Source organism: Pelobates fuscus, chromosome 3 (assembly GCF_036172605.1).
Source record: "Pelobates fuscus isolate aPelFus1 chromosome 3, aPelFus1.pri, whole genome shotgun sequence".
NCBI classification, from domain to species: Eukaryota; Metazoa; Chordata; class Amphibia; order Anura; family Pelobatidae; genus Pelobates; species Pelobates fuscus.
Window position 1 is genome coordinate 376,751,912 of NC_086319.1, and position 21,861 is coordinate 376,773,772.

The 21,861-nt window shown below is 40.0% G+C and overlaps 1 protein-coding gene across 3 annotated transcripts in view; it reads left to right on the forward strand.

Moving 5' to 3' along the window:
- The window catches only part of PDE4A (phosphodiesterase 4A), a 662,166-nt gene that overhangs the window by 547,211 nt on the left and 93,094 nt on the right, over positions 1-21,861 (forward strand). The window contains exon 1 of one of the 3 annotated variants that reach the window (XM_063449473.1): positions 1,707-1,921. The exons of the other annotated variants lie outside the window; for them this stretch is intronic. Coding sequence (XP_063305543.1) covers positions 1,815-1,921 — 107 coding nt within the window. The 5' untranslated portion in view covers positions 1,707-1,814. Of the gene's footprint in view, positions 1-1,706; positions 1,922-21,861 lie in introns of those variants that run through there. 3 annotated transcript variants of the gene reach the window in all.

Sequence of the window (21,861 nt, forward strand, 5' to 3'; positions counted from 1 at the left end):
CAGGTTGATGCCTTTGTGGGTTTGGTGACTCGGATGGCATTGTTTGCCGTCTCCCTTGATGCCTTTCCTATTGTGTCCTTATACTCCACTCCTCCACACTGTGAGCTCGTCTGAGCAGGGTCCTCATCTACCTATTGTTCCTGTGTCATTGTGTAATTGTCTTGTGTTAAATCTCTCCCTTTCATAAAATTGTAAAGCGCTGCCGAATATATAACTACCAATAATAATAATTGAGAATGTAGACTGTCACTGCAATGATACAGGGCTATTAGTCGCTGTTACCAACGCATCCTGTTAGTAATTAATATTTACCATCTTACCTAATTTACCTGTGGGGGCTAACTGCACACTTTGCCATTTATTTTACTTGCGCAGAGTGAACTAAGCAACTATTTCCAGACGCCAACAAAGGCTTGCCGTTTATCTCACTTAATACGCTTAGTGACGGAAAATTTGCAAGCACTTAGAACATATCTTTGTACAATGCAAATGTCTACAGTCACAATTGAAAGATAAATGACTTTTTACATCACAGTGACGACTGTGTCTATTATATATATGTGTGTATACTGTACACGTTAACCGTTTTATAATTCTCCCTTAAAGGCTTTCTATAGCCGAGTACATTCTGTATTACTGTGAACAATGCATATGTATGGGAATGTGTACCTTTGTGTACCTGCTCATGTACCTTCAAATATATTCTTTTATATGAATCGGTGATTCCCAAAAACATTTTTGACAGCGACCCAAATTATGTCCATGGGATTAGTGTTACAACCAATTATTACGTTTTAAATTAGCTGATCCATTCTTTGTGGAAGCATAGTACGTAAAATTAATTCTGTAAAACATTTGCATTAGCATGTAACGAAAGTTAAACGCATGCACTTAGAACGCAGAACCTTCTCAGTAAACCATCTATTTAGAACAGTTGCCTCAGGCCTTATAAATATGTGCTTCCAGATTTTGGGGACTCATTAAAATACAATAGGTAGTTTTGGTTAAGAAGCACCGTATTATTACAAGCGCACCTTTGCACAATATATATTCATATATAATTAGCTTATTTTTATTCTTTTGTTTGTGTTTTTTTCCCTGTTGGAAAAATTTTACAATTTTGTAGTGAATAAATTGTACTGACTGTGTTTCGTCTCGAAGACTCCCAATGTGATACCAATAGCTAGCATACTGGTTTATAACTAGTACAACAATGAAAAGTTTGAAAAACTTCCACTAGTCCCCTTTCCTAAAAGAAATGGACCAGTCATTTTTCTTGTCTGGTTTTGTAATTTGTAGACTGATGTGTTTTTTTTTTTTGTTGTTGTTTTTTTACAGTTAGTATTTTTGTTTAGTTAGTTTTATACCTTGATTTGTGATTTATTATGTGTTGCATACCTTAAAAAATGGCAATAAGCTTTGAGGTATAGAAAAAGTGATTTTTTTTTTCACTGCAGATACAAACAAATAGACAGGTATTAGCAGTTGTTAGTCCCCCTCTGGCAAGTCATGTGTTAAATTACAACCAAACAGACCCTTCCCTTGCCCCTGGCCAAAGGGTTAACAAGTTAACAGTAAACCTTATGATGCAATGTGGCCTCCTCCCTCCCCATGTAATCCGTTTCCAGGTCTTGTGTCCTGTCTGTGGAGGGGGTGTGTAGTTGCTGTGTGTGTGTGTATGTGTGTGCATGCCTGATAGTTGACAGGCTGTGCCACTTCACACAGTCTGTGCAGGAGAAAGCACTCTCCCTTTCTGTCCCTTTAAACCCATCTGCCAGGGAGGCTGTATAGAGGGGGATACCCAGTGCCGCCCTATGCCATCCAGAAGCCGGGGCACCCTGAGGGTCCCAAGGTTGCCTAGCATGCATTTTTCGTTCAGCGAAGAGGACATCAAGAAGCACCGACTGGTGAAGTCAGTAAGGTCAGTGTCTGGTCTGCTGGGTGTAGCGCATACATATGCAGTGGAGCTGTACAGAGCAAGCCAGCTGATGTGGGCTGCAACTCTTGTGATGCTCAGCCAGCCTGTTCTCTAGTTGGTGTAGAATTTTGTAAAAAGTTTGTAGGAAGGAGTTTTCTTTGGGTTGGACTGCAGGCACTTGTTGCCGTTCTGGACTGCAACTCCCATGAAGCACAGCCAGCAAGCTGACCAGCTGGCTTATTGAGGTCAGGTTTAGAAGCACTAGGTATCAAGAGCTGTTAATAGGGGGCCCGTGGTGAACCTGTGAGGGCACTGGAAGAGCAGGTGGCCAGGTCTGAGACTAATGGGAATCACTGACGTAAAACACAGGGCTCGTAAAAACCCTGAAAGGTCACATTAAACGAGGGCTGAGGGTGTGAAGAGCTGGAGCTGGGCAACTATCATGATTACATGGGCAATTTATGGCTGGGATAATTACAGTAAGGGGCAGTATATGTATAACTGGGGTAGTTACAGTAAGGGGCAGTATATGTGTAACTCTGGGATAGTTACAGTAAGGGGCAGTATATGTGTAACTCTGGGATAGTTACAGTAAGGGGCAGTATATGTGTAACTCTGGGGTAGTTACAGTAAGGGGTAGTATATGTATAACTATGGGGTAGTTACAGTAAGGGGCAGTATATGTGTAACTCTGGGATACTTACAGTAAGGGGCAGTACATGTGTAACTCTGGGGTAGTTACAGTAAGGGACAGTATATGTATAACTCTGGGGTAGTTACAGTAAGGGGCAGTATATGTGTAACTCTGGGGTAGTTACAGTAAGGGGCAGTATATGTGTAACTCTGGGGTAGTTACAGTAAGGGGCAGTATATGTGTAACTCTGGGATACTTACAGTAAGGGGCAGTACATGTGTAACTCTGGGGTAGTTACAGTAAGGGACAGTATATGTATAACTCTGGGGTAGTTAAGTAAGGGGCAGAATATGTGTAACTCTGGGGTAGTTACAGTAAGGGGCAGTATATGTGTAACTTGGGGTAGTTACAGTAAGGGGTAGTATATGTGTAACTCTGGGGTAGTTACAGTAAGGGGCAGTATATGTGTAACTCTGGGGTAGGTACAGTAAGGGGCAGTATATGTGTAACTCTGGGGTAGTTACAGTAAGGGGCAGTATATGTGTAACTCTGGGGTAGTTACAGTAAGGGGCAATATATGTATAACTGGGATAGTTACAGAAAGGGACAGTATATGTGCAACTCTGGGATACTTACAGTAAGGGGCAGTACATGTGTAACTCTGGGGTAGTTACAGTAAGGGACAGTATATGTATAACTCTGGGGTAGTTAAGTAAGGGGCAGAATATGTGTAACTCTGGGGTAGTTACAGTAAGGGGCAGTATATGTGTAACTTGGGGTAGTTACAGTAAGGGGTAGTATATGTGTAACTCTGGGGTAGTTACAGTAAGGGGCAGTATATGTGTAACTCTGGGGTAGGTACAGTAAGGGGCAGTATATGTGTAACTCTGGGGTAGTTACAGTAAGGGGCAGTATATGTGTAACTCTGGGGTAGTTACAGTAAGGGGCAATATATGTATAACTGGGATAGTTACAGAAAGGGACAGTATATGTGCAACTCTTGGATAGTTACAGTAAGGGGCAGTATATGTATAACTCTAGGGTAGTTAAAGTAAGGGGCAGTATATGTATAACACTGGGGTAGTTACAGTAAGGTGCAGTATATGTATAACTGGGATAGTTACAGTAAGGGGCAGCATATGTATAACTGGGATAGTTACAGAATGGAGCAGTATATGTATAATTCTGGGAAAGGTACAGTAAGTGGCAGTATATGTGTAACTCTGGGATAGGCACAGTAAGGGGCAGTATATGTATAACTCCTGGATAGTTACAGTAAGGGGCAGTATATGTGTAACTCTGGGATAGGTGCAGTATATGTATAACTCCGGGGTAGTTACAGTAAGGGGCAGCATATGTATAACTGGGATAGTTAAAGTAAGGGGCAGTATATGTAAAAATCTGGGAAAGGTACAGTAAGGGACAGTATATGTGTAACTCTGGGGTAGTTACAGTAAGGGGCAGTATATGTATAACTCTGGGGTAGTTACAGTAAGGGGCAGTATATGTGTAACGCTGGGGTAGTTACAGTAAGGGGTGTAGTATATGTGTAACTCTGGGATGCTTACACTAAGGGGCAGTACATGTGTAACTCAGGGGTAGTTACAGTAAGGAGCAGTATATGTGTAACTTGGGATAGTTACAGTAAGGGGTAGTATATGTGTAACTCTGGGGTAGTTGCAGTAAGGGGCAGTATATGTGTAACTCTGGGGTAGGTACAGTAAGGGGCAGTATATGTGTAACTCTGGGATAGTTACAGTAAGGGGCAGTATATGTGTAACTCTGGGGTAGTTACAGTAAGGGGCAGTATATGTGTAACTTGGGGTAGTTACAGTAAGGGGTAGTATATGTATAACTCTGGGGTAGTTACAGTAAGGGGCAGTATAGGTATAACTCTGGGATAGTTACAGTAAGGGGCAGTATATGTGTAACTCTGGGGTAGGTGCAGTAAGGGGCAGTATATGTGTAACTCTGGGATAGGTACAGTAAGGTGCAGCATATGTATAACTGGGATAGTTACAGAATGGAGCAGTATATGTATAATTCTGGGAAAGGTACAGTAAGGGGCAGTATATGTATAATTCTGGGATAGGTACAGTAAGGGGCAGTATATGTGTAACTCTGGGGTAGGTACAGTAAGGGGCAGTATATGTATAACTATGGGATTGTTACAGTAAGGGGCAGCATATGTATAACTGGGATAGTTACAGAATGGAGCAGTATATGTATAATTCTGGGAAAGGTACAGTAAGGGGCAGTATATGTATAATTCTGGGGTAGTTACAGTAAGGGGCAGTAAATGTGTAGCTCTGGGATAGTTACTGTATGGGGAAGTATATGTATAACTCTGGGATAGTTACAGTAAGGGGCAGTATATGTATAACTCTGGGGTAGTTACAGTAAGGGGCAATATATGTATAACTGGGATAGTTACAGAAAGGGACAGTATATGTGTAACTCTTGGATAGTTACAGTAAGGGGCAGTATCTGTATAACTCTGGGATAGTTACAGTAAGGGGCAGTATCTGTATAACACTGGGGTAGTTACAGTAAGGTGCAGTATATGTATAACTGGGATAGTTACAGTAAGGGGCAGCATATGTATAACTGGGATAGTTACAGAATGGAGCAGTATATGTATAATTCTGGGAAAGGTACAGTAAGGGGCAGTATATGTGTAACTCTGGGATAGGCACAGTAAGGGGCAGTATATGTATAACTCCTGGATAGTTACAGTAAGGGGCAGTATATGTATAACTCCTGGATAGTTACAGTAAGGGGCAGTATATGTGTAACTCTGGGGTAGGTAAAGTAAGGGGCAGTATATGTATAACTATGAGATTGTTACAGTAAGGGGCAGCATATGTATAACTGGGATAGTTACAGTAAGGGGCAGTATATGTATAATTCTGGGAAAGGTACAGTAGGGGACAGTATATGTGTAACTCTGGGGTAGTTACAGTAAGGGGCAGTATATGTATAACTCTGGGGTAGTTACAGTAAGGGGCAGTATATGTGTAACTCTGGGGTAGTTACAGTAAGGGGCAGTATATGTGTAACGCTGGGGTAGTTACAGTAAGGGGTGTAGTATATGTGTAACTCTGGGATGCTTACACATAGACCCAAATTAGGCGCATGGCATTAGCTCCAAACCCCAAAACACTTCAGCTTGCCGTAACAGATTGTCTTCTTGTTAATTTATAAAAGTGCCGATTTCTCCTGAAATGACAAGGTTGTACCTTCCCAGTTTTCAATCATACAGCCAGATGGATACTCTGCCAGATTGGCAGTATTGGCGGGGCAATGTGGCAATTGCCATGCATGTGGCCTGCGTCCCAGTGCTTCTCTATGAGACTGAACATGAAACATCGCTACAACACAGGAATGTCTTGCCACTAAATTTGTACGTTAACCCTTCATTTACAGGTATTTGTTATCACAGGGGGCCCAGGAGATCCACTCCAGTGTTATTTACACAAATAAATGTATTTATTTCTAATGCTTGAATGTTTCTTTAATTTCAAAATGGCCTTACTGATCCTTTCTACATCTGTATTTTGATATAGAAAACAAAATGAAAGAAGCGAAGCACCATTGTTGCACTTTTCCCAGTATCATACAAGTGGCACAGAATTATGAATGTAGTGCTGGCACAGTTATCAGCTTACTGTAGGCAGTTCCCTTTGACCTCATGTGACAATCAGGGTCCTTCTCGAGCCCAGTGGGGATTCATTTTAGCGTTCCAATGCAGGGGTAGAGCTGGAACCCTGATTTTCAAACTCGTTGAGATGCAATACAGGGACGAGGTCCACGTTGGAAAGTGGGGGTCTTTGACGGCAGAGCTTGAACTGTGGCACAGTCACAGATAAAGACAGTACATTTTAGTGACAATTCAGAGAAGTGGATCGCAATTGTATACTGAATTTCACTGTTTGAATATCTAGTTTGATCATGGCATTTATATGATGCCCATGTCACATTGCTGTTCTCACAGTAACTAGTGGCTGTAGTCCAGGAATTCCATAGAGAAAAGCAAAGAGTTAATACCCCAATCCACTCCACTAAAGGTGAAAATAAAATAATCGTCTTTCTGTTAGGTGTATATGTAGCTGTGTGAATGTTTAATAGCTGTGATGTATGTTTGTACATTTATATACACACGCACGCAACGTTTAGCTTTCTGCATCGAGACGTGTGACTCTCTGTAAGTAAATCTACTTTATATATTTAGATAAACGCAGGCAGACACAGATCAGTTTCTGCATCGGACCCTTGTAGAATTACTTAGAGTTTAGTGCTGCTAACGTTCCACTTGTGTATACGCGGTGTGCACAATGATCTATAGAGTGTCTGACGACGTGTTTGTAGAAATCTTTGTTTAGACTTTGTATTGGGAATTGCACATTCTCATGACGGTTCTACGTTTGTACTTGTGTAGCTGTTTTTTACAAGCGACGACTAAACTCAAATGTTTGTGACCTACACTTCCCTTAATGCTCCGTTAGCCTTAAGGTTTCTTAGTTATAACTTTTCTGTAGTATTTACGATCCAAAACATTTAATCCCAATTTTATTTGGAGTCTTGCCAAATTTGCCAGTTTTGACATGACCGGCTGCCCAGCAAGGTTGCCAAAGAGGGCTGCCCATGCACTGTGTTGCTGCGGAAGCACTGGTGTACAGGCTTAAAAAAGGGCACTATAAGTACCAAAACAAGTTGAGCAATGAAGCAGTTTTGGTGTATATATCATGCCCTCTCAGTCTCATTGCTTAATTCCCTGCCATTTAGGAGTTAAATCACTTTGTTTATTCAGTCCTAGTCACACCTCCCTGCATGTGACTTGCACAGCCTTCCTAAACACTTGCTATTAAGAGTCATCTAATGTTTACACTTCCTTTATTGTAGCCCCATGTAGCTAGAGCGCAGCTAAGCGGAAAAAGGCCTTGACAGGGGTTAGGAGGCGGGCTTAGGAGGAAGTAAGCGAGGGTTGGAATTATGGGTAAGTGGGATTGGCTATTTAAATGAGCAGCCATTTTAGGTGAGTCATTCTAACTTCCTACCTGGTCGAGTTTGTCCCACCCACCCTCCCTTTGTTTGTTTTGTGTTTATTTAACCCGTTTCTTTCACAGCGGCGGGACGGGGAGCTGAAGGAGAGGAAATAGGCTCCCCTGGATGAACGTGAGGTGGAATAAACAGATTGTGGTCATCGGTGGTTGAGAGGTTTCGAGTCCTGGAGGTGGCTCAGAACCTGGTGGGGCAGGGGTATCCGGGTATACCCCTGCCGTGGTTAATGGTGGTTGGCACTTTGATATAAAGTTGGTGTATGTTATAATTATGTATATATGTGTTATTATATGGGGGTCATTGCCTTTTGTATGGTAGCCGAAGGAACAGGATGCGAGGGGGCGGAGTATGGGGGGCAATGACCCATGTTTACCTGTTAATTTATTATCGATATTATTATTATTATTATTATTATTATTATAATTATTGGTTAATAAAGCTGTGGACAAATTTCCCCATACTACTTAGTGTCGGTGTATTATTGGGTTAGGTTATGGGGGTGGTTTGTCCTGGATTCCGACTGCCCAAATGGCGACTATAGACCTGTCATGCAAGTTCTGTATAATTTAGACTTTATTTTATCCTGCTCTGTTAATAGCCTTCTAGATACTGCAGTAGCCTCCTTTGTGTGTGATTTAAAGTTCAATCTACAGAGCAGGAGATAAAAACTTCTGCAGCAAGTTAACATCGGATTGAAAATTAAACAAAATTATTTTTATGCAGGCTGTGTCAGTCACAGCCAGCGGAAGTCTGCATAAACAGAAACAAAAGTGATTTAACTCCTAAATGGCAGAGAATTGAACAGCGATACCGCAGAGGCATGATCTATACACAACTGCTTCATTAACCTAAAGTTGTTTTGGTGATTATAGTGTCCCTTTAAATGATCTGTGTTTTACTTCAAATGCACCTTGAGTGCGTTTAAACACTCACACAGCAAGTTACAACAATCACCCCAACAATGTGTGACGGAGCCGCACCACCATGTGATTGGGAAACATATTAGAAAATGATGTCACAAAAGAACATTGTGTGACTTTTTTTTTTTTTTTTACAAGTCTTTATTTGTGACATTGGGCAACAGTTATTTAGAGTCCTAGTTAATAAAGATTATGCATTATTTGAAACCAAAACGTGGTACACGTGTAACACATCAAGGTTCACCCCAAGTGTTTGCAACTGTTCATGAGTAACATCTGGGTTGAGCATCGTAAGAAGGCAATTCACAAAGAGAGCTGACAATGTTTTTCCCATGATACTTAGCCAGCCTAAAGACTTGCTAAGAATCATGGGCAATATAGGTGACAAACATTCAGAATGCCAAGGTTAGACATTGCAGTGTTTCCAACATAACTGTTTGTGATAAAGGCCAGTCTTTATCAACAGTGGCCTGTTCTTCCTCAGCCCCTGCTACATATAAACCAGAAGAGAGACATTGTGGCTCAGTGAATACAGTTGCAGACTAAATTGCAAGTGCGACTTGATTAGAGTGACTAGATTTAGGAAGTTAAGTCTCTACATTATTTTTAGATAGGAAGAGAAGTAACCGTTGCATTGATGCAGAGAGGCCAGGAGCTTGGTTTAGGACACGGCTGTATGATGCCAAATGTTAAAAGAAAAATACAAAAACAAAACAGGATGTAAATTTTGAAAAACATTTTTTTTTTTTTTTGTATTTGAGCCATGGGTATGAAAGCACTTGCTTTTTCCTTATTGCTTTTAAAGCAAGGTGAAATGTGTTTTTAGTTTTGCAATACCTGGGTGCCACGACTGTGGAATCTTTATATAACAAACAAAAAATGAGGAAGTTGGCACTTGCAGGGTTTAAGTAAAAAATATATACGGTAACTTTTCGTGAATTACATCATTGTCAACGCTTCGGAAATGAACGCGGTCCTTTCTCAAGATCCTGAGCGAACCCATTATGATGTAATTCACAAATTAAGTTATCTATTTTTGACTTAAACCCCTGTGACTGCTCATGTCCTTTTTTTTTTTTGTTGTTATATGGATCCAATGATTTACATGCCCACGCAGTGGGCAAAGCACTTAACATATAGGTTAATATTTGAGTTTATGACTAAGTATGAATTACATTCTTATTATTTTTATTTATATAGCGCCAACAAATTCCGCAGCACTTTACAATAGGTGGACTAACAAACATGTAATTGTAACCAGACAAATGGACACACAGGAACAGAGGGGTTGAGGGCCCTGCTCAATGCGCTTACATGCTGGAGGGAGTGGGGTAAAGTGACACAAAAGGTAAGGGAAGTAGATAGGTAGAATAGTAGTTTTTAATGAAGACTTGTATGTGGGTTTTTTGGAGCCATTAACAGTTTCATTGATACGCTTTTGTGAAAAAGTGAGTTTTTGATTATTTTTTTGAAGGAGTGGAGACTGGGTGAGCGTCTATCGGAAAAGGGAAGGGAGTTCCACAGGAACGGTGCAGCCCTAGAGAAGTCTTAAAGACGAGCATCAGAGGTGGGAGTACGGACAGAGGATAGACGCAGGTCTTCGGCAGAGCGTAGGGGCCTAGACGGGACATGCTTGTGTATTAGTGAGGATAGATAGGTGGGAGTAGCATTATGTAGAGATTTGTAAGCAAGAACCAGAATTTTATATTGAGTGCTCTATCTTACGGGAAGCCAATGCAGGGACTGGCAGAGGGGTGAGGCGTATTAAAATTATCACCAACTATCTAATAGGCAAAACGGGGCACATAAAGTATTTTTATCATTTATTTTGTTCTTTATTTAACCCCTTAAGGACATATGACATGTGTGACATGTCATGATTCCCTTTTATTCCAGAAGTTTGGTCCTTAAGGGGTTAAAACATTTTTTTTTGTTTCTTTTTTGATTGCACACTTTTAAGAAACAAAATCCAAAAATCGAACGTGCTATAAGACTACAGAACCTCTTCGTTAAGCGGGGGCACCGCTTTTTTTTTTTTTTAAATTCTTTATTTTTGTTGCGCAGGTGTGTACAGTATCAATGACAAACGCCACAACAGCGTACATTTGCATATAAAATAGGTTTTACAGTGGTATTGATGAGAGCGTGTGTGTGTGCAGACCGGGATGACCCCCCCGGTCCAGAGGGGGGGGGGACGCCGGACCCCGGCCGGAGACCCGGGAGAGCGGCCGTCTCATCCCGGCTCAAGCTCCTCACGCCTTTGGCCTTAGTCTGGTTACGGAAGGCAGCTTGATTGGTATCCCCTCGGGATCTGGGGATCAAGGTGGGCGCCGTTGCGGGTGGCTAGGGAGGTTCTGCCTCCAGTTTGCGCCGTTTTCTCGGCTCCTAAGCGGGAGCTCAGACAGAAGCGTCTGATCCCGTCAGCGGTCCGGCCCCGCCCCCCGGGGGCACCACTTTTAATTCTAAACCATATTGTGAGAAACAAACCAACCTCTTTCATGCAGGGCACAAATAAAATGTACAATAATATGTGTGTTTTTCTAAAAAAATAAAAAAATTGTTCATACGACTTGCAAATTACTGGAAGTATTAATGTTGTGGAACTTCGTGATATAGTGATACACTCTGCATCTGCCAGCACCATTCTGCTTTTAGAACACCTTGACACTTACCTTGTTGCCTGCAATATACACCCCATCGCAGATATTATTCAAGCGGTTGTTCCTCTTCCACGTTGTCCAAATTTTGGATTTATTTATAGACCCTTTTACCCAATGAATTCCGCCCACAGACAGACAGAATTTTTTCAGATACATTTAATTTATGTTTCAAATCAGAAACTTCCACTTTAGCACAAGAGGGCTTAGACTATGTGCATCCAAAGGACTCAGGTGAGCATTGGCCTGGTTGAAAAGGGTTTGGCTTTTAACAGTGCTGCAGCACCAGGGAACTCCTGGCGTGCTGTAGTGGTTATGGTGTTTTGAGTGCCGCTTTAAATATCAGTACGAATTAAGAGTAATGGTTCATTCTTTTTGTAATGCATTCTCCAGATTCTGCATTCAAAACTGCATAAAATCATAGAAAACACTCACATTGGAAGTGCTTACAAATACCGCAAAGCCCTGTCTTTGCAGTTTCTGCAGCAAGCGCTGACCAACCCAGGAATGACAGTCATGCTCACTTAACATTCTGTAGCACTGCCAAGCTTGTAAGCAAAGGTTTCTGGGAGTTGTGGTTCAGCTGGCAGCTCTGATCCATGAGTCTGAAACAATGTACAGCAGTAATTATTGGAGCAGTAAAGGGAAATGTTTCATTTTGGGAGGAAAGGCCATAATAGGAGGGGTTATCGGTCAATTTGACTTATTATGAAAATGCACTTTAACCTAATCTATATATTGCACTTAAAGGAACTTATAGTCACCTAAATTACTTTAGCTAAATAAAGCAGTTTTAGTGTATAGATCATTCCCCTGCAATTTCACTGCTCAATTCACTGTCATTTAGGAGTTAAATCACTTTGTTTCTGTTTATCCAGCCCTAGCCACACCTTCCCTGGCTATGATTGACAGAGCCTGCATGAAAAAAAAAACTGGTTTCACGTTCAAACAGATGTAATTTACCTTAAATAATTGTATCTTAACCCCTTAAGGACCAAACGTCTGGAATAAAAGGGAATCATGACATGTCAGACATGTCATGTGTCCTTAAGGGGTTAATCTCTAAATTGAACTTTAATCACATACAGGAGGCTCTTGCAGGGTCTAGCAAGCTATTAACATAGCAGGGGATAAGAAAATCTTAATTAAACAGAACTTGCAATAAAGAAAGCCTAAATAGGGCTCTCTTTACAGGAAGTGTTTATGGAAGACTGTGCAAGTCACATGCAGGGAGGTGTGACTAGGGTTCATAAACAAAGGGATTTAACTCCTAAATGGCAGAGGATTGAGCAGTGAGGCTGCAGGGGCATGTTCTGTACACCAAAACTGCTTCATTAAGCTAACGTTGTTCAGGTGACTATAGTGTCCCTTTAAAAGAACACTCCAGGGGGGCGGGGCCTGACCGCAGAGCTGTGAAGACGCTCATCTCAGCAGCTCCTGCTAAACTTGGCACCTAAAGCTGAATTTCACTGCCACACCGGCACACAATCGTGATTACAAGGCCACCATACAAGAGTGGGCATCGAGACGAAGAGAACGATACCTCACAAGCGACGAACCGAGCAAAACTCAATGTGAGAGTTATCCAATGGAGATGGCCATGCACAGGTCAAGGTCAAGGTCAGCTACTCCAGTGCGGATTCCCATTCACGTGCTGGGACGAAGTGATCCGAGATCACTTCCTCTAAGTGCTGCAATGCGTAAATTGAGAATTGTCCCTCACCACCTGCGGTGTCTGAAGTCCCACTGGATCTCCTGATAGGCCATGTAAGGCACCTCGAGTGACGTGCATGGCACACGTACCATAGGTTGCTTACCCCTGCCCTTGCATGTCTAAAACATTAGCTTTTATCTATATCTGGAAAAGCTGTACATATTAAGGACTTGTACCCCAAATAGAAAAGTTTAGATTACATTTGCCACACTGTGACTACCGGTATAGCTCAGTGATAGAATGTTTTCAAATCCATTACTATATAATCCATTTTTGAACTACATGTAACACATCTGTGTTTCTTTCTCGTTGAGTTATTCTCTAGACATTTTTTTTAATTCAAGTTTAACATGGATCATAGGGGCTGTCAAATATTTTTGTGTGAAAAAATCTGTAGTACACTTTAAAAAAAAAAATGTAGTTAAACCCACTCTTTATTGCTTTATTTTCAATTTGTTTTCTGCATGTTCAGCCTCAGGAAGTAACTGTCCCTTCAGGGGAGGGAGAATTCTGAGAGCATATTCTGTGGTAAAAGCTGTTTTGAAATGGACTTGTGTTTGTTTTTTTTTGTTTTTTTACCCCAGACATATTATTGTTGTTGTTGTTGTTTTTTTTATTATTTTTTTATTTTATTTATTTATTTTTGTTTGGAAGAGGGGTGGGAGTTCTTGTTTAGTCTCTACCAGTTTTTGAGAATCCAAGGTTTAGCTGTATTCCCAAAATATCCAGATGGTTTCCAAATAAACTTGAGCTTAGCTATTTATTTGGTGTTTTTCTTTTTGTTGCCTTTGTTTATTCTTTGTTTTTAGTTTTTTATATCTCTTTTAGTGGTTATCTTTGAAGCAGTGTATTTTTTTAACTGTTTATTTAATTTACTCACACACGTCTTTCCAGGGTTCTCTTTGTATTACTGTGAGCTGTGAATTCTATCCTCTACTTTGCTTATTTGCAGACAGTCACTGTTCAACGCAACAAAAACAGACTGTCCAACAGAGCTTGCATCCTAATGCATATAAACAAGGTTGGGAGCTTACAGTCTACGTGAATTCACTAAACCATGGATTGTTTAGAATCAGTCAGGTGACGGCAACATTTTAGGCAAAAAATAATAATTCTCTAATGCTTGGTTTTTGCCCTATGGTTTAAAATTCTCTTATCAATTCTTCATAATTCCTAGATTAATTAATACCCCGCTATTGAGTAGCATAACTATGCCCCTTTGAATTAAGGAACGACGGAGAGTGATGAACCCTGTTCTGCAGAGCTTACATTCCTATTTATGGTGGGGGGGCAAATACAATACATAAAGCGGCATGAATCATGCCCTCCACAACATTATATACCCAATACACAGAGGCATTGAGAGTAAAATAATCCTGTCCCGCAGAGCTTTCATTCTAATCTACCAAATAACTCTGTTTGTGTAAACTCTCCTGTCCTGAATAGGTTATATTTTATAACGCTGAGGGGCACAGCTATGAAAAATACAATAAGACTAATGCGGAAAAAGGAATATCGTTCTGCAGAGCTTAAACTTTATTGTAAAAATGGGCAAAGACATTTTGCTGTTTATTAAAATAAGTGTAGTTTAAAGCATAACCACACCACGTATTTGTTACCATGGATAAGGAGGCAATGGACAACATTAGTAGTGCCCCCCAGAGCTCACAATCTAACATATCGAGAAATAGACAAATACCCAGTTACCGTGGTTTAATGAATAACTAATATATATCCTTTCCACACCTTGGTGACACATATATAACTTCCTTCTACAAATGTTTGCCTTGTTTAATATTAGTGCACTCTGACCTTGTATGAGCCTTAACCTTTCCATGGGATACATGTCTCTTGTACAAGGGATACGGTAAACATACTATGTTCATGGGGGGGTAGTGTGTGTGTGTATATGATGAATAATGAGTGTACGCTCAGCAAATAGTGAGAACTTGCTTAAATTTCCAAAGATGGTAGGGGGTACATGCCTGGATAAACCCTATATATGTAAACCCTATATATGTGGAATAAGGTTTACGTGCCTTATTTTTTTTTTTTTAGTTAATTGGGGTACATGCCTTGTATATTAGACATTATGGACACATGCTGTGTATATGAGAAATAAGGGGTACATATTCAGTATATTAGGGATACAGAATATATTCCCTGTATATAATAGAGATATTTGGTACATGGCATTTTTCCAAGCTTGTATATGAGGGTTGGAGGTATTTAATAGGAAAGCATGCCCTGTATACATGGATAATGAGTACATGCCCTTATATGGGGGACATAACCTGTATATTGGGGATGGGAGTTTGTTTTTCTGAGCGACTTCTTCGGATGTCCTTGGAATTCCTGATTGTTCCAGCTGTCTGGCTCGCCAAGGACACAAACTGGAAATAATAAATCCCAATCTGTACGTACTCTCGGCTGAGTCCAGTTCTGCTACTTAACAGTATGAGTAAATATTGCACATCACGGACATGAGTGTGGTTACCATGCCAGGGTCTCCGCACCAGGTTTACACAGGCAATATAGCAGTGTGAAGCTCAGGGCTTGCCCAGAACACAGGAAATCATCTGTACGGCATTCTTATGTCATCGGCGAGTTTGCTCAACTCCAATTAATTACAGGTTCTTTGGTTCGGTTTAAACCTGTTCTGGTTTGCTATACTAGGATCTATTGCAATGCCAAATTCATCTGCTGTTGATGCCTGGGTAAAAACACATGATCCCCCATGCGCAAACATATATTTAAGGCAGCGCTGCAATGGTTTTTTTTTTTTCATTCCTTTTTCCTTATCTTATATCCCTTGTTGCTTAATGATTACACATCCGCCCACCCACCTCGTCTCTTGCCTGTTAGTTATATTTATTACCTTTTACTTCCTTGCGCCCAATCTCAATACCTGGGCGCCTCTATTTTGTTCTCCCCTGTCCATCATGTCTGCAGTTATGACTGATGGATTGCAGGTAAACCTAAAATGAAACTTTGCTTAAAGGACAACTGTCGGCTCCAAAGTATTATTTACTATAATAATCATTTCAGATTTTTTTAATTATATTTTTAAATGAAGTATATCTAAAAAAAAATGTAAAAGAGAGAGAGAGAGAGAGAGAAAGCTCATTACTACCTTTTAGTATATGACAGAATCCTTCAGTCATATACATGCACCTCCTTGGTCTTCAGTGGTTTATTCCCCGCACAGGAAGATGGAAGGCTATAGAGACCAATGGTTTGTATATTCCTGAAGGATCCAGTCATGTACTATAGATAGGGATTATTTTTTTCCCTCATTTTTTACGTATACTTTAATTTTAAAAATGTATAATATCAAAACGCAATAAAATGATTATTACAATAAAAAATAGTTTTGACATGACATTCGTTCTTTAAGCTTCACCAAGCCATTGCCAAAGATCACACTGCACGTGCGCTAATTTAGTTTCTAAAAAAAAAAACACTAACGTGAATTTATAAAAATAAATAAAAACAAGGCAGAAAGAGGGGCAAAGAAAAGGATTTGTTTGAATAGTAAACTTGCAAAGTGACAATGCCACTTTAATTGTTAAATTGTTCGTGGGGTCCATTGACTGAACCCTTCAGTCTTGGTAGTTAGTAAAACGTGCAGCTTTTCAGGCAAAATTGCAATTCACTGCTTTTATTAGAATGTTTTTGTACGGGGGAATTGTGATGTGTTTATGCTATAGTTAAAAAATAAATAAATAATGCACTAAAATAAAAATGAAATAAAAAGGTAACGCTTCAGGCTCCCAGACTCAGATGTGACTGAGTCGTGATGCTCACACAGCTGTCTATGGCATTACTGCGGTTATCCCATAATTCCTCTTTAAGGGCACAACTGGGGTTTCTGGGATTTGTAGTTCACTGGTAAGTTTTATGCAGAACTATACTTGCACCAACACCTAGGAAAAGCATATAAATTGTTTTGGTGTCCCTTTAAGAGTTTTGTTTAAAAAAAAAATAAAAAAAAAAAATACAACAACAAAAATACAACAAAATACAACAACAAAAAACTGCTACTGTAATATTATAAGCTCATAACCAAACACAATATTTTCTCTGTGTCTGTGTGCCTGATTGTATGTAATTATGTCTGTAGCCCTTCATTTGTGAATAAGTATTAAAGGGACACTATAGTCACCTGAACAACTTTAGCTTAATGAAGCAGTTTTGGTGTATAGAACATGCCCCTGCAGCCTCACTGCTCAATCCTCTGTCATTTAGGAGTTAAATCCCTTTGTTTATGAACCCTAGTCACACCTCCCTGCATGTGACTTGCACAGCCTTCCATAAACACTTCCTGTAAAGAGAGCCCTATTTAGGCTTTCTTTATTGCAAGTTCTGTTTAATTAAGATTTTCTTATCCCCTGCTATGTTAATAGCTTGCTAGACCCTGCAAGAGCCTCCTGTATGTGATTAAAGTTCAATTTAGAGATTGAGATACAATTATTTAAGGTAAATTACATCTGAAGTGAAACCAGTTTTTTTTTTTCATGCAGCCTCTGCCAATCATAGCCAGGGGAGGTGTGGCTAGGGCTGCATAAACAGAAACAAAGTGATTTAACTCCTAAATGACAGTGAATTGAGCAGTGAAATTGCAGGGGAATGATCTATACACTAAAACTGCTTTATTTAGCTAAAGTCATTTAGGTGACTATAGTGTTCCTTTAATGTTTGTACTATGGACTCCGTAAGGGTTCTATAGTAATATGTTAATACATGCAGATATATTCCTAGCCCTATCAGAATGTATCACATTGCCTTTGTGTTTATATGTGGATGTGATATACAGCTAAGCTTGAATGTCTTTTAATTGTGATGTGCCCTAATTAAAACTCGTGATGCAATGTAATCAATAATATTAAAGGACATCAGAATACAAAAATTGATTATAACTGGGAGGGGAATCAGCAACATAACTCGGGATGACATCAGATCATTCCACAGCCCATCGTATAACGCCATTATTACACACACAGGGTTATTAGCTAAACTACCATATGGAGCCGACTGAAATCCAAGTGATAAGATTCAGGCAAAACAATTGTTCATTTTCTTACTATGACTTTACTCACAGATTGACTATTGTTGCTTATATTTTCCTATTCAGATTCTAATTTCCTACAGTTTGGAAATGAGTGAATAACCCTAAAAGTATTATTATGCCATTTTTTCCCAAAATTGTATTGCTTTTGTACACTGTGCCTTTAACACATTTAATATTATTATACATTACACCTTTTTAACTCCTTAAGGACACATGACATGTGTGACATGTCATGATTCCCTTTTATTCCAGAGGGTCTAGACCAGGGGTAGGCAACCTACGGCACTAGTGCCATGCACGGCACTCAAGGTTTCTTTGCACGGCACTCAAGGCTGCTAGAGCCAAACAGGCTCTGGCCTATCAGGAGTTCCAGTAAATCTTCAGATATCCGCTAATAGGAAAAGGTGATGAAGGACAAGCCTCAATTTATGCATTGCAGCACATAGAGTAAATGATCTCAGGTCACTTCCTCCCAGCACTTGTGAATGGGAATCCACACTGTGGTAGAGCAGCCCACAGCGGATATTGCAGCTCCTGTCCTTCACCTGTACCTGGCCAGCCTGGTCTCCACTGGAACCTAGGGAAGTCACCCATAATGCTAGATATACACAGAGCTGCACAATAACCCTCCCCTCTTACAAATAATACGAACAGCCCACAAACAAACATACACACAATCCGCACAAACGTAACCCGCTAACAATCCACATACATGCACAAAACCCCACATGCAGCCTCTCACATGCAATACCCCAAACAGCCCCCACACATACACACCCTACCGAACACACAATGTGACATATCCATCCACACAGAATTCCACAAGCAGCCCCCATACACAGCCCACATGCATATTACATAGTTACATAGTTAGATAGCTGAAAAGAGACTTGCGTCCATCAAGTTCAGCCTTCCTCACACCTGTTTTTTGCTGTTGATCCAAAAGAGAAGAAGAAAAAAAAACAAAAAAAAAAAAAAAACCCCAGTTTGAAGCACCATTTTGCAACAAGCTAGGACAAAAAATTCCTTATTGACCCCAGAATGGCAGTCAGATTTATCCTTGAATCAAGCAGTTATTACCCTACATTGAAAGATTATATCCTTGAATATTCTGTCTTTGCAAGTATGCATCTAGTAGCTGTTTGAACATCTGTATGGACTCTGATAAAACCACTTCTTCAGGCAGAGAATTCCACATCCTGATTGTTCTTACAGTAAAAAAACCTTTCCTTTGCCTTAGACGAAATCTTCTTTCTTCCAGTCTAAACGCATGGCCTCGTGTCCTATGTAAAGTCCGGTTTGTGAATAGATTTCCACACAATGGTTTGTATTGGCCCCGAATATATTTGTATAATGTTATCATATCCCCTCTCAGGCGACGTTTTTCTAAACTAAATAGGTTTAAATTTGTTAACCTTTCTTCATAGCTGATATGTTCCATTCCTTTTATTAATTTTGTAGCCCGCCTCTGCACTTTTTCTAGTGCCATGATATCCTTCTTTAGAACAGGTGCCCAAAATTGCACAGCATATTCAATATGTGGTCTTACCAGTGATTTATAGAGAGGCAAAATGATATTCTCGTCCCGAGAATGAATGCCCTTTTTCATGCATGACAATACATATAATAATATGTATCATACACGATACCACAAACTACTAAAGAACATATACAATATAATAGCTCATATACGCACAAATACAACGATACAAAGCAACTGCAGTATAAATAACACAAGCAGAATCCTGCAGCATACACACCTCAATTTTAAAAAATAGGACCGGCATGCTACGGGACATCACAATCCTATATCGGCACAGTGCTGCTAAAAGGTTGGTTTTAACACTATATGGTCAAGAATACATTTTTGTGTTCCTGACCCTATAGTGTTCCTTTAAGGAATATATCTCTTTCACCATATTTATCACATTTATGACGGCATACTATTTCAGGTTTATTTGTGAAGCGCCTGTTTAACCTGCAACTGGGTGCCTCATCTTACCTCCTTTGCAATCATCTTGATAAACTCTGTACTTGGCATCCGGCAGTCAGCATAATAAAGGTATACAGAGAAGAGGTGAAATGGAGCAATGGTTCCATGTATTTCTCCTCCTTTGCATGTGTGCCCTGAATGTGCCGGGACTGAACCGGATTGCTATCATTGGCCAAAAACCTTCTTACAAATCAAAATGCAAATAGAGCATCACGTGAAAAAAGGTTAGCACACATTCTAGGTAATATTCAGTGGTGTAATCTCCCATTTAATCTCTTATGAACCTTTTATAGCCTACGACCATCGTAACAGATTGTTCTTTAAAGAATAGAACGACCCAGTCATTTAACAAATGTATAGCTCCATCGGCTACTGAAACTAAAGTATCAGATCATTCCACGCTGGCATAGAGCTTTTAAGGATCAGACTGTAGTGTAGAGTGTAACATATGGTCCTTAAAAGGACACTTTGGGCACCATAACAACTTAATTGCAATGAAGTTGTTATGGTGCAAGGAAGTCCCAGGCACTATCTTACTTTAACCAATGGTTTAACCCCATAGTCTGTGAGCTGGACGCACAATCTCTTTGGCTCTTCGCTGCCACTGAGTGTCTTAGGCTTTACTCAGAAAGCCTTGAATCACGCGCCGCTGACAGTTTCTCCCCCATTGTGGAAATTGAGTGAGTATGATGCGTACCTTTTTCAATCGCTTTCCTCAATGGGGAGCTACTGATGCACAGGACCTCCTCACACCATTTTAACCTAATTGCAGCAAAGTTGTTATGGTGCCTAGAGAGGTCTTTTAAGGTGTGTAATAATTATGTGATCATATACTGCTTAGTAAAGAATATGTGTTTTAAATGAAAAATGCAGTTCTCAAAAATCTGTGTTCCAAGGTTAACCGTCATAACTGGATTTTGTTAGTCTCTGTTATATAGATACATTACGTTGAGACTGCAAGTGTGATTTTATGGAGCTAACACTGAGCGGAGGCAGCTATGACAGGAAGGAACACTAACTTGCAGAGCTTACAATCTAATATACAAAGACATATAGCATTATGGAAAACAAATGTAGTCCAGAGGAGATTTGCTGCTCCAGTCCTTGTTCATCAGACAGAGAGGAATTTCAGTTCAACAATTATTTTGGCTTGAAATTGGCAAAACGTCCTTCAAACAGTGCAGCGTGTGTACTGCGGCAGAAGAATGTGTCCGCTCTAATTTGTGGAGCTTTGCATACATTCCCAATACAAAGTACAAGCAAGACAGAAAGCAGGGGGTTAAATTAAGGCTATGTTTGTCTCTATAATGAACATTATTGTTAGTTATTGTGTGGTAAAATGCAAAGAATTATACAGAGTAATAGGAGGAGTTATAGTGAGAGGTTATATGGAGTAATAGGAGGAGTTATAGGGAGAGGTTATATGGAGTAATAGGAGGAGTTATAAGGAGAGTTTATATGGAGTAATAGGAGGAGTTATAGGGAGAGGTTATATGGAGTAATAAGAGGCGTTATAGGGAGAGGTTATATGGAGTAATAGGAGGAGTTATAGGGAGAGGTTATATGGAGTAATAGGAGGAGTTATGGAGAGAGGTTATATGAAGTAATAGGAGGAGTTATAGGGAGAGGTTATATTGAATAATAAGAGGAGTTATAGGGAGAGGTTATATGGAGTAATAGGAGGAGTTATGGAGAGAGGTTATATGAAGTAATAGGAGGAGTTATAGGGAGAAGTTATGTGGAGTAATAGGAGGAGTTATAGGGAGAGGTTATATGGAGTAATAGGAGGAGTTATAGGGAGAGGTTATATTGAGTAATAGGAGGGGTTATAGAGAGAGGTTATATGGTGTAATAGGAGGAGTTATAGGGAGAGGTTACATGGAGTAATAGGAG